Genomic DNA, 17,534 nt, shown 5'->3' on the forward strand with positions numbered 1-17,534 from the left:
GCGGTTCCTCTCTTTCCCTCTCTAGATGCCACCGTTGGGGTGTTCCATCTCCGCTCCCCACTGGGCCAGTATAAACTGACCTTTGACAAAGCCAAAGAGGCCTGTGCCAATGAAGCTGCAACCATGGCAACCTACAACCAGCTCTCCTATGCTCAGAAGGTGGGTCCCCAGTTGGTGGGTACCATGCCGGCAGGGTCTGCTGGGGAGGAGCTACAGGCTCTTCTTAACATGGGGACACTTTGGCTGTTGCCTTCTTGGAGGGGAGTGCAGGAAGCTCCTGGAGCCATAATAACAATGTGTCACAGCCATTGGGGGTCTACTATGTGTCAGGCACTGTGAGGGGAGGTTCATTGACATTACTGTCCATCCTTACAACATGCCTGGGGATACAGGTAGGGCAAGTGAGGTTCTGAAAGGTTAAGTAATGTGTCCAGTGTCACCTAGCCAGGAAGTGGAAGATCCAGTGGTCAAATGTAGCCCTGACTTCAAAAGTCTGTTCTTGACCATGACATTCAACTGCCCCAGCAGAGGCACAGACTGGGAGTGCATACCTCACAGCTGGAGCCCAGGAAGACATCAATGACCACAAGCCTGGCATCTCCCTGAATCCATAAAGCAGTCCCATTTCTCTGGATTAGCTGGATTTCCCTGTGTCTGAAGGGGCTGAGAAGGAGGTGAATGAGGATGGCCTAGCTCTCAGCCACAGCCAGGTGGGAAGTGGAGCCCTGGCCTTAAAAACCAGAAGCCTGCACATTTGGAAAGGCCAGCACCTTGGAGTTACCTAGTGATTGCTCAGTGGGAGCAAAGGAGGTGACTGCCTACACGGAATAATATTAGAACTCTTCCTCCAACCTCCATCACTACCCATCTCTCTGCCTTTCCTCAGACCTGACAAAGCCTTTGATGCCAGGACACAGCATCTTGGAGGGTCTGAATTTCTGCTGTCCTGCTTGCTGGTTGTGTGGCCTTGATCAAGCCATTGAAACCTCTGTCCTACTTGGCATGTTTGTATAAGGATTAAAGGTGAAATGGCACAGTGACTGGCATACAGTAGGAACTCAGCTTTTAAAATTAAGAGCTCTGGAGGAGGGGAGGAGGGGAGGAGGCTGCCTGGGTGTGCAGCTCAGCTCTGCTATTTGCTGGCTGTAGGACTTGGAGCAAGTCATTATTCCTTTTTGCCTCCATTTTCTCAGTTATGTGATAGGGAACTTTTTTTAAATATATTTTTTAATAATTTCAGAGAAGAAGGTAGAGGGCGAGAGATAGAAATATCAATGATGAGAGAGGATCATTGATCAGCTGCCTCGTGATCAGCTGCATGCTCCACACGGGGGATTCTGCCCATAACCCGGGCATGTGCCCTGACCGGAAATCAAACCGTGACTTCCTGGTTCATAGGCCAATGCTCAAGCACTGAACCACACTGGCTGGGAAATATAGGGACATTTTTAAACTTCTCTCAAAGATGTGAGGGTTAAAGGTGTTGATGCATGAAAAGCCCTTGCAACAGAACCTGGCCCAGAATAAGCTCTCATTGGATGATGATGATGATGATGATGATGATGGTGATGATGAAGATGATGATGGTGATGGTGATGGTGATGGTGATGGTGATGGTGATGATGATGGTGATGGTGATGATGAAGATGATGATGGTGATGGTGATGGTGATGATGATGGTGGTGATAATAATGGTGATGATGAAGGTGATAACAGTGATGTTGAACATGGTAAGGATGATGATGATGATGATGTTGATGATGATGATGATAGATGATAGATGATGATGATGATGATGATGATGATGATGATAGTGATGATGGTGGTGATGATCAGTTAGAGTTCTGCCAATCCGTAAGCAGAAGAATTTTCACTAGGAGTAAATGGCTAAGAGCAAATCCTTTCTCAAGAGCAGAGAAAAGGAAAATGAGGGTGAAGGACTCAGGCACCTACAAGAAAGAGAGGGCACCACTTTTGTCTATACAATGGGACAATCAACAAAAACTTAACGAGCATCTACTACGTTACAGGCAGAGGGGTACAACAGGCAAAATGAGCCATGACCCCTGACTCCCTAGAGTTCACAGTCTGATGCGGGGATCAGGCATTAACCAAAGGACTCCACAACAAATATGAAGTTGCAGCTGACCCATAGCCACATCTGTGTCCCTACAGGCCAACTACCACATCTGTTCAGCAGGCTGGCTTGAGAGTGGGCGGGTTGCCTACCCCACAGCTTACGCCTCCCAGAACTGTGGCTCCGGTGTTGTTGGGATAGTGGACTATGGACCAAGAAACAACAAGAGTGAAATGTGGGATGTCTTCTGCTACCGGGTGAAAGGTAATCCTCCCAGCTGCCCTTCCGATTCCAGGCCACACAGCTGGTGAGCCATCCTCAGCCTGGCCAGCCAATCTTCAAGGGTGAGGTTGGCAGCTGAGGTCCCTGCCATGTGCCCCTGCCTTCCAGATGTGAACTGCACCTGCAAGGTGGGCTACGTGGGAGATGGCTTCTCGTGCAGTGGAAATCTACTGCAGGTCCTGATGTCCTTCCCTTCACTCACAAACTTCCTGACGGTAGGTACCGTGTCTGCTCGTTTTCACTCAGGGAAGGAGGGGTTGCCTCAAAGCAGAAGGCAAAGGCTCACAGTCATGGTTAGGACCATGGGCACTGGACCACATTGCCTGAATTTGAAGCTTGGGTTTGCCACTTGTTGCATCTCCTTAAAGTTACTTTCTTCTCTGGGCCTCAGTTTTCTCATCTGTAAAATGGAAATAATAAAAGCACCAACTTAAGGTCATTGTGATAATTAAATGTGTTCATATTTGTGAAGCACTTAGACCTGAGGCCATCACATGTGCATCTGGAGCCATCTTGAGAGTCTGATCTTCAGGGACAGGACAGGACATAGTGAACTAAGCCTGCCTGGTGATCACACAGTGAGCCAAACTATCCACATGGTGTCAACTTGTATTTTGCACTGAACTTAAAGTCATTTGAATCATCCACACGTTATGTCCAATGAAGAGAAAGCCTCCATTGGAGAAGGGTTTGAGGTTGACTGATCAAAAGTCTGAGCTAATAATAACAACAACAATACCAAGAAAGCTAATATTCCCTGAGAATTTACTCTGCACTGAGCCCTTTCACTAATTGTGCAGAATGTAAGCTCTGTAAGGGGAAGGATTTTCTCTGCCTTGTGACTTGCGTGGAGCAGGTGCTCAATAAGTCATTGTTAGAAGGAATAAATCTTCACGCAACTTTATGAGCTCACTTCTGCTATTATTCCCACTTTGTAGACAAAGAAACTGAGGCTGAGCAAGGTCATGGACACAGCCAAGGAGAGTAGACTATGCATAAATATGGGGCTTTCAGAATCAGGGCAGAAGTTAATCTAAGCACCCCTAAATGGTGAATCTTTGTACATAGACCAACGGTATCTATCTAACTAACTGGTCTAAAAATCAGGGTTACCATAAGTACTCTAAGATAATCGCCCAATCCAACATTTCTGTTCTCTGGGAGCTTGGCTCGTGACCACATTTCAGAGAAAAGACAGTGTCAAAATAAAACCCACTGGCTATGTGCCCTACAGCAAACTAATTTATCTGGGCAGTAGTAGTCCCGTCTGCACAGTGGCTAAGTTGAACTGGGTAGTGTGATTGCTCATAATTTGTTCAGTGCGTATTTATTGAGCACTTACTATGTGCTTGAGCTATATTAGTGAAGAAAATACACAAACATAATAAACAAACAGAGTAAACAAGTAAATCCTATTGACTGCTAGAAGGTGATATGGAGGCGGGGGAGTGAGTAGAACAGGGAGGTGAGGTGGAGAGGGGAACCACAGGGTTTCCATTTTGCATAGAGAGATGAGGAAGGTGACATTTGAGACATGCAGATTTGGAGGAGACGGTTCCATGAAGAAGGAACTGCCAGGCACAGGATGAAAGCTGGAGTATGCCAGGCAGGTTGGAGCAGCAGGAAAGCCAGTGTGGCTGGAGCAGAGTGAGCTAGAGGAAGCTGGGTATGGGGTCCGAGGAGCCACAGTGTCCAGGTTTGGCCTTCATGGGTCATTGTAAGGACTTTGACTTTTCCTCTGAGTGAAGTGGGGGCCCTTGCAGGGTTTTGACCACAGAAGACTCAAGATTTGACTTAACGTTTCTGAGGACTGTGCAGTCCGCCACGTTGAGAATGGTCTGTGGTGTGGCTGTGATTTAGGACCACAGCATTCACTGAAGAAAAGGAATGTGCTCCTGAAACTCTGCCAAGCTGCAGGCAGATGAGCAAGCGGCAGCCTGAGTTGGGCTCACAACGGGAATATTCCCAGATGGCGATGTGGTCCTCTCCTTCTGATCACTCCCTTCTCCTCCCCAGGAAGTGCTGGCCTACTCCAACAGCTCGGCCAGAGGCCGGGCATTCCTGAACCGCCTGACTGACCTGGCGATCCGTGGCACCCTCTTCGTGCCACAGAACAGCGGGCTGGGGGGAAATGAGGTGAGTCAGGTCCCTGGTGTCTGTGCTGTAGACCTAATTCTTCTAGACAGTATCAGTTCTCCATCCACACGAGAGAGCCAGGCACAGATGACCCCAAAACTCAGTAGCTACGCATTTATTCAGCTCTCACATCTGCAGATCAGCTGGCAGTCCTGGTCTTGGCCAGGCCTGCTCATGTGTCTGAGATGGGCTGGCTAGTGGAGGATCTAGGTGGGCAGTCTGCAGCTCAGCCGCTCAGGGCTCTCACCCTCCAGCTGGCTAGCCCAGGCATGCTTTCCTGGAGACAGCAGGACATGGTGAGAGCAAGTCTGGTCCTGCTAGCACTTTGCAAGCCCCAGTCTGATCACTTTGCTAACATGCCACTGGCCCAATTAAATCACACAGCTGAGCCCAAAGTCGGAGTGGGAGGCCCTCACATTTACATGACAAAGAGCAAGGATACAGGGAGGGGTGAAGAACCAGGACCACTTATGCAACCAATCCACCACACTAAACGTCACCATCCCATGACACACAGAGGGACTGGCAATGTTCATTCAGCCCTCCCACAGTTGGCTGTCCTGCAGGCTCTGACAGCCCCAGGCCCTTCCCACCCCCCAGGGCTGAGTGGGGCAACACCTCTGCCCACTCAAGACCCACTATTCCCAGGATGCCATTGGGAAGCTCCACTTAGATTATAAAGATGGCTCTCAATGCCACATCCTCGCTAGAGGGCAACCTCTGGCAGAGCCCAGACAACCAAAGCCTGTGAAAAATGAATTTTCCTGATCACCACGTGAGGCAGAAAAGCCAAGGCCATGGGAAGTGATACTTTTTTCTGTGTCATTATCATTAAAAAGAAAAAATATTGCTTGGCCTTTAAATACCATTCTTGCATTTCTCCTTTCTCTCAGACTCTGTCTGGGCGGGACATCGAGCACCACTTCGCCAATGTCAGCATGCTTTTTTACAATGACCTTGTCAACGGTACCCTCCTGCGGACGAGGCTGGGAAGCCAGCTGCTCATCACCTCCAGCCAGGACCAGCGCCAACCGGTATGAAAAGTCTTCTGGGCTTATTAGAAGAACTGGAGATAATACATGCAAAGCTCCTAGCATACAGTATGTGCTTAATAGATGGCAACTATTCTAATGTGAAAGTATACCCTAAATCTGCAGTGAGGGGATGGTATTAGCTGCACACCATAGCACACCACACTGACTGGTCGGCCACCCCTACCCCTTGGGAAATAAGCCGTTGGTGACTACCGGCCTCAGAAGCAGGTAATGAGGAACTATAAATGAAACCACTTTAAATGCTGTCTGATCACCACCTTCGTTTCTGTCAGATTGTCAGCCTACCCCCGGCGTCAAAGTAAAATGAGAGCCTACTATGATAACTACTTCTGCCACTTGCTAGCTGTAGGAACTTAGACAAGTCATCCAACTTCAGTGTGTCCCAATCTCCTCATATGAAAAATGGGGATGATGGGATGTGTTGGTGATGGTGATGGTGATATTATTTTGTCAATGGCGATCATGGTGATGGTGCTGAGATGAGGTATTGATGTTAATGATGATGGTGGTGGTGATGATATTAATGGTAATGGTGATGGCTATGATGATGATGATGATGATGATGATGATGGTGGTGGTGGTGGTGGTGATATGGTGGTGATGGTGATGAGGTAATGGTATTGATGTTGATGATGATGGTGGTGGTGATGATATTAATGGTAATGGTGATGGCTATGTTGATGATGATGATGATGATGATGATGATGGTGGTGGTGGTGGTGGTAATGATGACCAGGATACCCATGATGTCAAATCATAGGCTTTTGTGGGGATTCAGTGATTCAAGGCTTGTGATGTGTGAGAATAGTGCCTGACATGTAGCAAATGTGAAATAAGTATGATTTTTAATTTTTACCTAATAAAAGATTTCTATTATCGAAGATCAGTAGTTTAGACCAGTGCTTCTCACATTTTAACTGGCATTTAAACTACTTGCCGGTTTATTAAAATGCAGGGTGTAATCCAACAGCTGGAGTCTGGGCCTCAGCCTCTGCATTTCCAGTGAACTCCAGGGTGATGGCCCACACCACAAGCCAAGGGATCACACTCTGATCAGCAAGGGATAAGATCACTTAAACATTACTTCTCCACAGTGTGGTGTGATGCTCAGAGCAATGGATCCCTGGAGACCAGAGGCATGAGGTTTGCCACTTACTAGCTGGGTGATCTTGGACAAACCATTTTCCTCCTGCACCCTCACCTATCAGACAAGTGGGCTGGACAGATGACCCCTCAGGTTCTCTGCAGCTCTTGATCAAGTTATTTGCACAAGGGCAGCTAATTGTTCTGGGCTGGCCAGGTGGTGAGCGGAGTCCTGTGCTGCCTATTGATGAAGATACGCCTGAAACCTAGGCTTCCAGATCTTGGGCAAAATGAACAACTTCCTTCCATAGAAGGGCCACCATGTGAGGAGAACCAGTCAGGTGACCATCGATCTCCATCAACCCTCTTCTCATTTCCCTAGGAGACCAGGTTTGTCGATGGAAGAGCCATTCTGCAGTGGGACATCTTTGCCTCCAATGGGATCATTCATGTCATTTCCAGGCCTTTAAAAGCACCTCCTGCCCCAGTGGTGAGTACCCAGGGTTCCCGGAGAGGGGCCAGGAGAAGCCCAATGTCCACTCTCCAAGAGGCAAAGTGTTGTTGGAAGCCCACACATCCGCCTCCCCTGGAGACTGGAGGAGTCTCCCCCAATCATGGCAGCTGTCCTCAGGGATGCCTGGCCCTCGTTTATCCCACCCCCACTCCTGTGCATTAGAAACACACCTGTCACCATTAATATTTGTTGAATGAAAGAGACAGGATGGGCCAATGGAGAAACTACTGGGAGGAGAGTGAGAAATCCTAAGCCCCTCCACTTCATAGCTGTGTGACCTTGGACAAGTCCCAGAACACCTCTGAACCCCATTTTTCTTACCTGCAAAATGGGGGTTATAACGCCTTCCTCTCTGGGTTCTTGGGAGGACTATGAGTGAATGTAACATAATGAGGCTAGCCCCTGTCACCTAGTACATATTGTGTAACAGTCTGGTGGTTGGTGTTAGTATCCTAACTTTGTTCAAAATGTGAGGGAGGGTGAGCACAGCTGGATGCTAGGAAGTTCCATAGCACAGCAGTTAAGTGCATGAGCTCCAAATCCCAGCTCTACTGTTATCAGTGGAAGTGAAGTTCTTGGGGCCTCGAGGAAAAGAATTCCTGAGGCCCCTCTGGGAGGATAGGGTTTCATGGAAAGCTTTATTGATGATGTCAACTTAAGGGGGTTCCCTTCCAAGGTCCCATCTATGTCCATCTCGCTATGGAAAGAAGTCCAGTCTTGTCTTCAGCAGGTCCATAGTGTCTGCTCCATATTAAAGTACAGTCCAATCCAGCATCTTGCTGTGGAGTCGGCACGGCCATGGGCCATGCGGCTGCTACGGCCATGTGGCTGTGGAGAGAGAATAGGCAAACTCGGGTCACAGAGCCAGAGAAAACAAGAGGCAGGGAACTCTTTGGGGATTTTTAACCAGGAGTTTCTACAAACTAACCAATTAACTTTCCGTGATTTTGTGCACTTCTGATGGGGTCCACCCCCTAGCCAATCCATTGTTCCCCAGGCTAGACTGACAGGCAAGCACCTCCCCACACGCCCCCCCAACTTCTGCGCATGTGCCTATCTCCCTTTTTTCCCCCAACAATCCAGTACTGGGTGGGGGAAGGGAGAGGCTTAAGTCCCCTTGGAGGAACAATGCTTTGTGAAGCTATAGCTTCCTGGTGAAGTATCCCAGGTGACCATGCTTACCATGTCTGACTCCCCTTTGCTTTCTTTCTTTTATTAATAAATTAATGCCAGGTGCACGAAATTCATGCTTGGGGGGAGGGGGGGTGTCCCTCAGCCCGGCCTGCACCCTCTCCAATCTGGAACCACTCAGGGGATGTCCAACTGCCACTTTAGGCCCGATCCAGCCTGCTCCCCCAACTGCCCCCGCCCCCCTGCTGGCCTGTTCTCCCCCAACTGGCCCCCCCTGCCAGCCTGCTCACCCCCAACTGCCTCCCCCCACCAGCCTGATCACCCCCAACTGCCCTCCCCTCCTGGCCTGATCACCCCTACCGCCTCTGCCTCGGCCCCACCACCATGGCTTTGTCCGAAAGGACATCTGGAAAGTCTCCTGGAAGGTCTCACGGTCTAATTAGCATATTACCCTTTTATTAGTATAGACTAGCTAATTACAAAGATAACACTACCGCTCGTTGGCTGTATGATATTAGGGGCAAGTGCTTAACCTCTCTGTGCCTCAGTTCCCCCTAGTAAAAATGAAAACAAGACCCTAGCTGGCTTGGCTCAGTGAATAGAGCGTCGGCCCTCAAACTGAAGGGTCCCAGGTTTTATTCTGATCAAGGGCACGTACCTCAGTTGCAGGTTCGATCCCCAGCTCTGGTCAGGGCACATATGGGAGGCAAACAATCGATGTGTCTCTCTCACATGGATGTTTCTCTCTCTATCTCTCCCCCTCTCTTCCACTCTCTCTAAAAATCAATGGAAAGAATATCCTCAGGTCCTAACCAGTTTGGCTCAGTGGATAGAGCATTGGCCAGCGGACTGAAGGGTCCCAGGTTTGATTCTGGTCAAGGGCATGTACCTTGGTTGCGGGCACATCCCCAGTGGGGGGTGTACAGGAGGCAGCTGATCAATGTTTCTCTCTCATTGATGTTTCTAACTCTCTATCTCTCTCCCTTCCTCTCTGTAAAAAATCAATGAAATATACTTTTTTTAAAAAATATATTTTATTGATTTTTTACAGAGAGGAAGGGAGAGGGATAGAGAGCTAGAAACGTCGATGAGAGAGAAACATCGACCAGCTGCCTCCTGCACATCCCCCACTGGAGACGTGCCCGCAACCAATGTACATGCCCTTGACCGGAATAAACCTGGGACCCTTCAGTCCGCAACGCTCTATCCACTGAGCCAAACCGGTTTCGGCGAAATATACTTTTTAAAAAAAAAAAAAAAAGAATATCCTCAGGTGAGGAGTAACAAAAAAATAAATAAAAATGTTATTTAAAAAATGGAAACAAGAATGATTATCCCTGTTTCTCTGGGCTACTATACGTTTAAATGGGTTATCTCACGTAAAGGACTGAGAACAGACTCTGGCAGCAGTAAGGGCAGATACGTGTTAACCATTTTATCACTAATTCTATTCCAACGTGCTCCAAGACGCCCAGGCCAGCAGGAATGGGGTGGGCTCCAGAACACGCCTCTTTTGGGAAGACACCAGATTTCATACCGACCCCTCCCCTTTCTGTGTGCAGACTGCAGCCCACACTGGCTTGGGAACAGGGATATTCTTTGCCGTCACCCTGGTCCTCGGAGCCATCGCTTTGGCTGCATATTCTTACTTCCGACTAAACCGGAGAACAATTGGCTTCCAGCATTTCGAGGTAAGAATGAGAAAAATGGGAACACGGGGCTGGGGGTCCTCTCTGCAGCCCAGCCCCTGGCTCTGGGCTCCTTCAGCTCCCTGGCTGCTTCCCAGAGCTCACCAGCAGGTGGGTGCTGGGCACACACTTCCCGCCGCCAGGCTGGGGTGTCTGCCCCTAAGAGCGGCAGCAGCAGGAGCTCCCAGCCCCTCTTCCTGGCTGAGACCCGGTTTGGTGAGAGGGTGATGGGCCGCCAATAGCACAGACACTTCGAGCTTCTAGCCAGGGGTCTGGCGTGGGAGCAAATTCACCAGGGCCCAGGAGGCGCGCTCCCCTTGGAGGGTTCACGAGACAGGCACCCGCCAGGCTTGGCTTGGGCTTCAAGGCTGAGTCTGAGGCGGGAGACAGGGCTGGTGACCCGCGTGGTGGGGCCTCTTACTGCAGCCAGTGAAACACATTTCACCCTATTTTTTAAAAAATATATTTTTTAGCCCGGCCGGCGTAGCTCAGTGGTTGAGCATCAACCCATTAACCGGAAGGTCACGGTTCAATTCCCGGTCTGGGCACATGCCCAGGTTGTGGGCTCTACCCCAGTGTGGGGCGTACAGGAGGCAGCCGATCAATGATTCTCTCTCATTGTTGATGTTTCTCTCTCTTCCTCTCCCTTCCCCTCTGAAATCAATAAAAATGTGTTTAACTATATATATGACCAGGAATCAGACTGTGATCTCCTGGTTCATGAGTCGACACTCAACCACTGAGCCACGTTTCACCCTATTTTAACTTGTCAGTGGATCTTGGCTGACCTTGGGGTGACCCTGGGGACTGGGTTCAGCAGCAGCCCAGCAGGAGAGCACCCTCCCTTCTGAGCTTCCTACCCGTCCTGGCCTGTCCTCCCCTCCCCCATTGCCTCCTCCAGACATGCCCAGTGAAGCCTACGGCATCCCCGGGCAGTTCACTTCCTTCTAGCAGATCACCTGCCTCTGTATGAGCTCCGGGGACAAAGTTCAAAAACATCATATTTAGCACAAGTGTACACGCTGTGAGAATCCTTTCAAATTCAGTTCAAGGGCAGACAATTCCACTCCAGGGTGATGGAGATCAGGACATGTTATGCTGGGGGGATTTCATACTGGGGGTGTGGGGGGCGAGAGGCCTGAGAGCACTTTCTGGGGGGATGGAAATGCCCTATATGCTGATTTGGGGGTGGTCCCCCCTGGATGGGCATATTAAGAAGTCTGTGAGCTGAACACCTAGGATTGGTGCGTGTCACCGTGTGAGCTGAACACTTAGGGTTGGTGCGTGTTACCGTGTGAGCTGAACACCTAGGATTGGTGCGTGTCACCGTGTGAGCTGAACACTTAGGGTTGGTGCGTGTTACCGTGTGAGCTGAACACTTAGGATTGGTGCATGTTACGGTGTGAGCTGAACACCTAGGATTGGTGCGTGTCACCGTGTGAGCTGAACACTTAGGGTTGGTGCGTGTTACCGTGTGAGCCCCAGATGTCTATGAAAACACCCTTAACAAGGAAAAGGCGGAGGTGGGGGCAGGGCTTGCTTTACCTGCCAGCTGGGAGGAGGCGCTCCGGCCCTGGGACATCTGCCTCTCAGCCCCGGACTGGTCTTTCCGAGTAGTGTGAAGAGGATTTCGATGTCACAGCTCTTGACAAGCAGCTGCCTAAGAATATCTCGAACCCCATGTATGACAGCGCCACCTCGGCTCCCCCAGAACCTTCCTACGACCCCTTCATGGTGAGTTGGCCTGATTTCTCTAGGAACAGGTTCCACTTGGGGTGGGGGGGGGTGATGATGTCTTTCAGCAAGTCTCAGGGGAACGCTTCCCACCGAGAAAAGCTAGCCTCCACAGCGCATCTGGGGCAGCCGGCCTAAAAGCAGGCCTCGGGGGCGGAGGGGAGCCATGTGGTGGTCAGTGTCCCGGGGTGCCTCTGGGTGGATTGCAGAAGCCCTGACAGTTAGAAGTAAGGGAGGACCAGAGTTGGCCCACACCAGCCTCACCATCAGGTGACAAGGGGAAGAAATAGGCTAGTTCTGCACAAACATTTCTGAGGTTGCTGCTGCAAAATATGATATAAAGCCTTTAAGGCAGTGGTCACCAACCTTTCGGACCTCACGGACCACCAGTGGTCCGCGGACCACCAATTGGCGACCCCTGCTTTAAAGCCTTTAAAAGGTATGTGTATATGTTGTTGTCCGAGATTGTTCTGCCTGCTGTCAGAGCTGCTTCTGGCTTGTGGGGCTTCCTTCCTTCGATGAGGTCCTTTGTATTTAGGGGAGCTTGCTCTGCTCTGGGTTTCCATTTGTTTCTAGAGTTGGCGATCCTTGACCTCACTGGGGCCGCCACTAACCTCTACCCAGGGGGACCCCACGCACACTGAAGGTGGAAGGTACACCCTCCCTGTATTACCAGGTCTGGATTGAGAAACTGGGATAACACTTAATTCCTCCTTTATCTATATATATAAAAGCCTAAGCGACCATTCAATCGTTCAACCATTCAACTGTTCAACTGGTAGCTATGACACGCACTGACCATCAGGGGGAAGATGCTCAATGCACAGGCATGGAAACAAGGAACAGACTGATGAATCTCAGAAGGAAGGGAGAAGGGGGAAGGGTGGGAAGAGATTAACCATAAATCTTATATGCATACTAGAGGCCCGGTGCACAGATTCGTGCACCGGTGGGGTCCCTCAGCATGGCCTGCAGGGATTGTGCCAAATCCATGCACCGGGCCTCTGACATCCCCCGAGGGGTCCTGGATTGCAAGAGGGCGCAGGCCAGGCCGAGGGACCCCACCAGTGCATGAATCCGGGCACCATGCCTCTAGTATAAAGAAAAACTGCCAGCTGTCTGCTGAATGAATGGCCTTTTGTATCTCAGCAGTCTGAGCTGATGGCCTTACTCGGGTCCAGGGAAATACTTGAATCTTGGCTTGTTTGGGTCTAGAACCCTCCTGCAATCATAACCAAAGCCAGCTGCCGTCATTGTTTCTTGCGTGGACATATGCTGTCCCTTCTCCCAAGACTATATATATTATGATGGTTGTTGAATTTTTGTAAATTGCACTGAAACATTACAAAAATATTTTATTGTACCATTTGAAGCTTGTACAGTGCAACAGATGTTCTTCTTCTGCAGTGAACCCAATGTAAATGCCATGTGGTTCTGAGTGCCTGTGGCAGCAGATGTACTGTAGTTGCAATAGGTTGAAAAATATCCTGAGGGAGAATCATTGATCAGCTGCCTCCTGCACACCCCCTTCTGGGGATTGTGTCAGCACCTCGGGCATGTGCCCTGACTAGGAATGGAACCGTGACCTCCTGGTCCATAGGCGGACACCCAACCACTGAGCCACACTGACCAGGCCTTATTTTGTTTTTTCATCAAACCCATGTAAGGGTTTCTAGTCCAAACTGCAAGGGTAACAGCTAGATTGCATTTATTAACATTTTATTTCTGCAAACATTATGTTGAAATCAACCTCATTTAAAAAGCAGAGAGGACAAGTAATCAATCCTGTTCATCGTCTCCATGCCTTCTCAGCTGAGGGCTCACTCAGCACTGTGCCGGAGATGCACCTGAGGCAGGTGAGAGCCTCCTAGAGACAGGATTCAGCTAAACCGTCTCATCAGGCCAGGGGGCAAAACCGTTCCAGTACCAGGAATCCTAAGCCAAGGGTACCATCCCAAATGTGACGTGCTGGAATCTCATGCCTTTTATATTGGGAGGGGAGAAGGTGACCTATTGAATACCTGTAGCCAACCCAGACATCTTGAACATATCCATTATGCTAATTAACAATTTGAGTGCTGATCGGGGCTAGAGACAGCGATAAGCTTGGGGTGGCTGCCTCTTGAGTATGGCTTCTGATGGACTCTCTCAGATGATATCTTTTTGTTGTTGTTATTAATCCTCCCCCGAGGATATTTTTTCCATTGGTTTTTAGATAAAGTGGAAGGAAAGAGTAGAGATTGAGAGAGACACATCAATTGGTTGCCTCCCTCATATGCCCTGACCAGGTTCTGAATTGAGCCTACAACTGAAGTATGTGCCCTTGACCAGAATGGAACCTTTGGCCCTTCAGCCTGCAGGCTGATGCTCTAACCACTGAGATAAACTGGCCAGGGCTTAGACGATGAATTTTCAATCTAAAAGGAGTTTTATGGTCATCATATGAATAGCCACCATCTGTGAGGTGCTTATACCTTCCTTCACATGGCGGCTGATTTAATCCTCACACCTGTTAGGACTCTTTATAGACGAGGAAACTACCGCAGAGCTTAAATGATTTGTCCAGGGCACACAAGCTTCAAACAGCAGCGACTATCCCCAGAATGGGGCCCTAACTACCACACATCCTGCCTCCCAGCATGAGACAGGAGACGGCCACGTGCAGGAATGTTCCCACCACGTGTGTCCACAGGGAACCTGGGGAAGAATCGTAGTTCAGGCTGCAGGGGAGGGAACAGTTTTCAGCAACCCTCTCAGGTTCCCTGTCTGGTCTGACAAATAAACCCACAAAGGCGAGTTCACACGAGAGAAAAGCATATACATGGTATTGAATGTTCACATGTCAATGGGAGGCTTCACAGGAGAATGAAGACTGAAGAAGTGACCAGCACAGGAAGTTCTTATACCCTTTAGACAAAGAAATGATACACTTGTGAAGAATTGTCGAGACAGAGGTCTGGGCTGGGGAGTAAACGGTGAAGAAGTAAGTGGGGCGATAAGGTCAGTTTAACCGGTTTGTACAGGTTTCCTGGCCCCAAATTTCTCATCTCTGCTGATGAGTGTCTTCCTTCCTCCTGATACACTGAGGGCCCTTCACCTGGGGGTTTTATGACCTGTTTCAGGGGAGATGGGAAGGGAGAGGAGGGCAGAGTGACCTTCCTGCTTCTGCTGGTTTTTTTGTGGGATTTTTTGTTCCTTCAGCTTAAGATATGTAATATGCCAACGTGTCATATTTCGGGGTAGTGTGTCCTGAACCCCATCTACACCCCAGACCAGTGGCCAAAAGAAACGCTCAACCTGGAGAGGTTTGATAAGCGGCAGGTGCAGGGCTCTCTCCACGCGCTCACAGACCTCTTCTTTTCCAGGACTCTGAGGACCAGCTGCTGGAGGGCAGTGACCCCCTGGGGGCGCTGTGAGGGCCGGACCCGCTGCAGCCAGCGAGCCCCACAGCCACCTGGGCCCCCAGCCTCCTCACAACTGCTGTGAACTGTGAATCCTCGGCCCCAGTTGCCTCTGGGGAACATAAGGTCCTTGAACAATTGGAAGTGTGTCTGAAGCACGCAAGTCGTACCTCATCTCCTTGGTTCATCTGGGGGATTCTTTTGTTTCTGTGGGTGAGGAATGATGTGAACTCCACCCATCAACTCAGGGGACTTCCCCCACCTCTGACCTTTGGCTGTCCTTCCTGTGTGTCACCTTCAGTACTTAGATGGCACTTCCTACATCCGACCCAACTCGACAGTAACTGTGACCTCCTCTTATTTTCCTACTAGATTGTAAGCTCCCACAGGCAGGGACTCGCCTCATTCGTCGTGTATCTGAGCACTTAGCACAGTGTCTGGAACATGAAAGGGGCTCAATAAATGTTTATGGGACAGAAATAAAGTCAGTGGGACAATCTAGTGTTCTGAGAACCAAAAATACTGTTCGCCACAGAAGGGGGTCAAGCTTTGAAGGTAAAATCCACTTATTAGACCTAACTAGGATCTTTTCAGTAGCCAACATCTGCCTAGAATTATTTCTTAATTCTGTTTTGTGTGTGTGTATTTATTAAGAAGACATGATAACCACAATGAGACATCACTTCCCAATCACTAGGATGGCTATAACCCAACAGGCTGATAATAGCAAGTGCTGGCGAGGATGTGGAGAGATAAGAACCCTCATACATTGCTGCTGGGATTGCAAAATGGTGCAGCCATGGTGGACAAGTTTGGCAGATCCTTAAAAAGTTAAACACTGAGTTGCCATAAGAACCAGAAACTTCACTCCAGGTATATACCCAAGAGAGATGAAAACGTGTCCACACAAAAACAAACATGTGCACGTTCAAAGAACATTATTCATAACTAGAGGCCCGATGCACGAAGATTCATGCAAGAATAGGCCTTCCTTACCCTGGCTGCTGGCACTGGCTTCCCTCCGGCACCCAAGACCTGGGCCTTCGCTCTGGCTGCCACCTTCCGCCTTCGCTCTGGCCCTGCCGCTCTCCTGTAGCTCCCTCCACCCCTTGCGCCCCCCCCCCCCCGCTCATAGCAGGCATCCCACCCCGCCCTGGCTGCTCAGAGGCCCAGAGTGGCCAGGGTGGGGCAGAACGCCTGCGTCATCACTATGGTGATGATGGAAGCATCCTGGCCCGGCCACCGCCATCTTTGTTGCATCAATTTGCATATTCCCTCCTTATTGGCTGTGGGCACCGCCATCTTTGTCGTGGAGTGATGGTCAATTTCCATATTCCGTCTTTATTAGATAGGATACCCCAAAATGGAAGCAACCCAAATGCCCATCAAACTGTGGTATCTCCATATAATGACATGTCATTCCACCATACAAGGGGCCTAAGCATTGAAGCAGGCAACAGCATGGATGGACCTTGGACACATGCTGAGTGAAAGAAGGCAGGCACGAAGGGCCACATATTGTAAAATGCCACGTGTATGAAATTTCCAGAAGAGGCACATTCAGAAGCTGGAAGTAATTAGTGGTTCCGGGCCTAGGGAACTAACTGCTGAGAGGTGTGGGACTCCTTTCTCCGTGGTGGGACGTTCTGGAATTTTAGTGCAGATGTGCAGGTGGACCGTGCAAGGCAGAAGGTCCACCACACCAGGTCCCTGCCCTCTCAAGGCCCGAAGTGCCCCCCTCTACTGTGACAACCAGACACCCTCCAACCCACCCACCACCCATTTCCAAATCGTCCCCGATTAGTACTGGCTGAGTGTTTGAACCTCTGCGGGGACAGAGCAATGAAAGGCTGGGTCGAGATCTCAGGCTTTCCTCTCTGTTGCCCTCACAGCCCACATAACTTTGCCCCACATCATCGGGGTTTTGCTGAGGCAAGTCCAAAGTTCCGGAAGCTTTTCACTTCTCCAGGAAAGGGAAGAAGTCCAGTTTCAGGCACAGAACAGCTTACCATCTCCTCTAGGAGGACACGCCACGGTGGGAGGAAATCGCTCCCCAGTAAGAACATGGGTCCACCAATCCCACCATCACAGGTACCTACAGGCACTGACCAAAAAGAAACACAGCTATCGGTGGGAAAGGGAATGAGATCAAGGTCCCGGCACAATGAGGGATCAAGGATTTCAAGGTGTTTAAATACAGACACACACGTGTTCACCCTCATGCTTAAACAGTTAAAAAAAAAAAAAAAAAGCTCATTTACAATAGCTAAGATTTGGAAACAACCTAAGTGCTCATCAGCAGAGGAGTGGATTAAAAAACGGTGGTACATCTACACAATGGAATACTACGCCGCTATTAAAAAAGAAGGAACTTTTACCATTTGCAACAGCATGGATGGAACTGGAGAGCATTATGCTAAGTGAAATAAACCA

At 49.6% G+C, this 17,534-nt stretch overlaps 1 protein-coding gene across 1 annotated transcript in view; it reads left to right on the forward strand.

Annotated features, from left to right (window-relative positions):
• STAB2 (stabilin 2) overlaps positions 1 to 15,599 on the forward strand; it is a 119,203-nt gene extending 103,604 nt beyond the window's left edge. The window contains exons 61-69 of the mRNA XM_008144744.3: positions 26 to 159; positions 2,176 to 2,341; positions 2,468 to 2,574; positions 4,376 to 4,495; positions 5,389 to 5,529; positions 7,016 to 7,123; positions 9,841 to 9,969; positions 11,584 to 11,700; positions 15,066 to 15,599. Coding sequence (XP_008142966.2) covers positions 26 to 159; positions 2,176 to 2,341; positions 2,468 to 2,574; positions 4,376 to 4,495; positions 5,389 to 5,529; positions 7,016 to 7,123; positions 9,841 to 9,969; positions 11,584 to 11,700; positions 15,066 to 15,116 — 1,073 coding nt within the window. The 3' untranslated portion in view covers positions 15,117 to 15,599. The remainder of the gene's footprint in view (positions 1 to 25; positions 160 to 2,175; positions 2,342 to 2,467; positions 2,575 to 4,375; positions 4,496 to 5,388; positions 5,530 to 7,015; positions 7,124 to 9,840; positions 9,970 to 11,583; positions 11,701 to 15,065) is intronic.
• Positions 15,600 to 17,534: the final 1,935 nt, after the last annotated feature.

The sequence above is a fragment of the Eptesicus fuscus genome, chromosome 7 (assembly GCF_027574615.1).
Source record: "Eptesicus fuscus isolate TK198812 chromosome 7, DD_ASM_mEF_20220401, whole genome shotgun sequence".
NCBI classification, from domain to species: domain Eukaryota; kingdom Metazoa; phylum Chordata; class Mammalia; order Chiroptera; family Vespertilionidae; genus Eptesicus; species Eptesicus fuscus.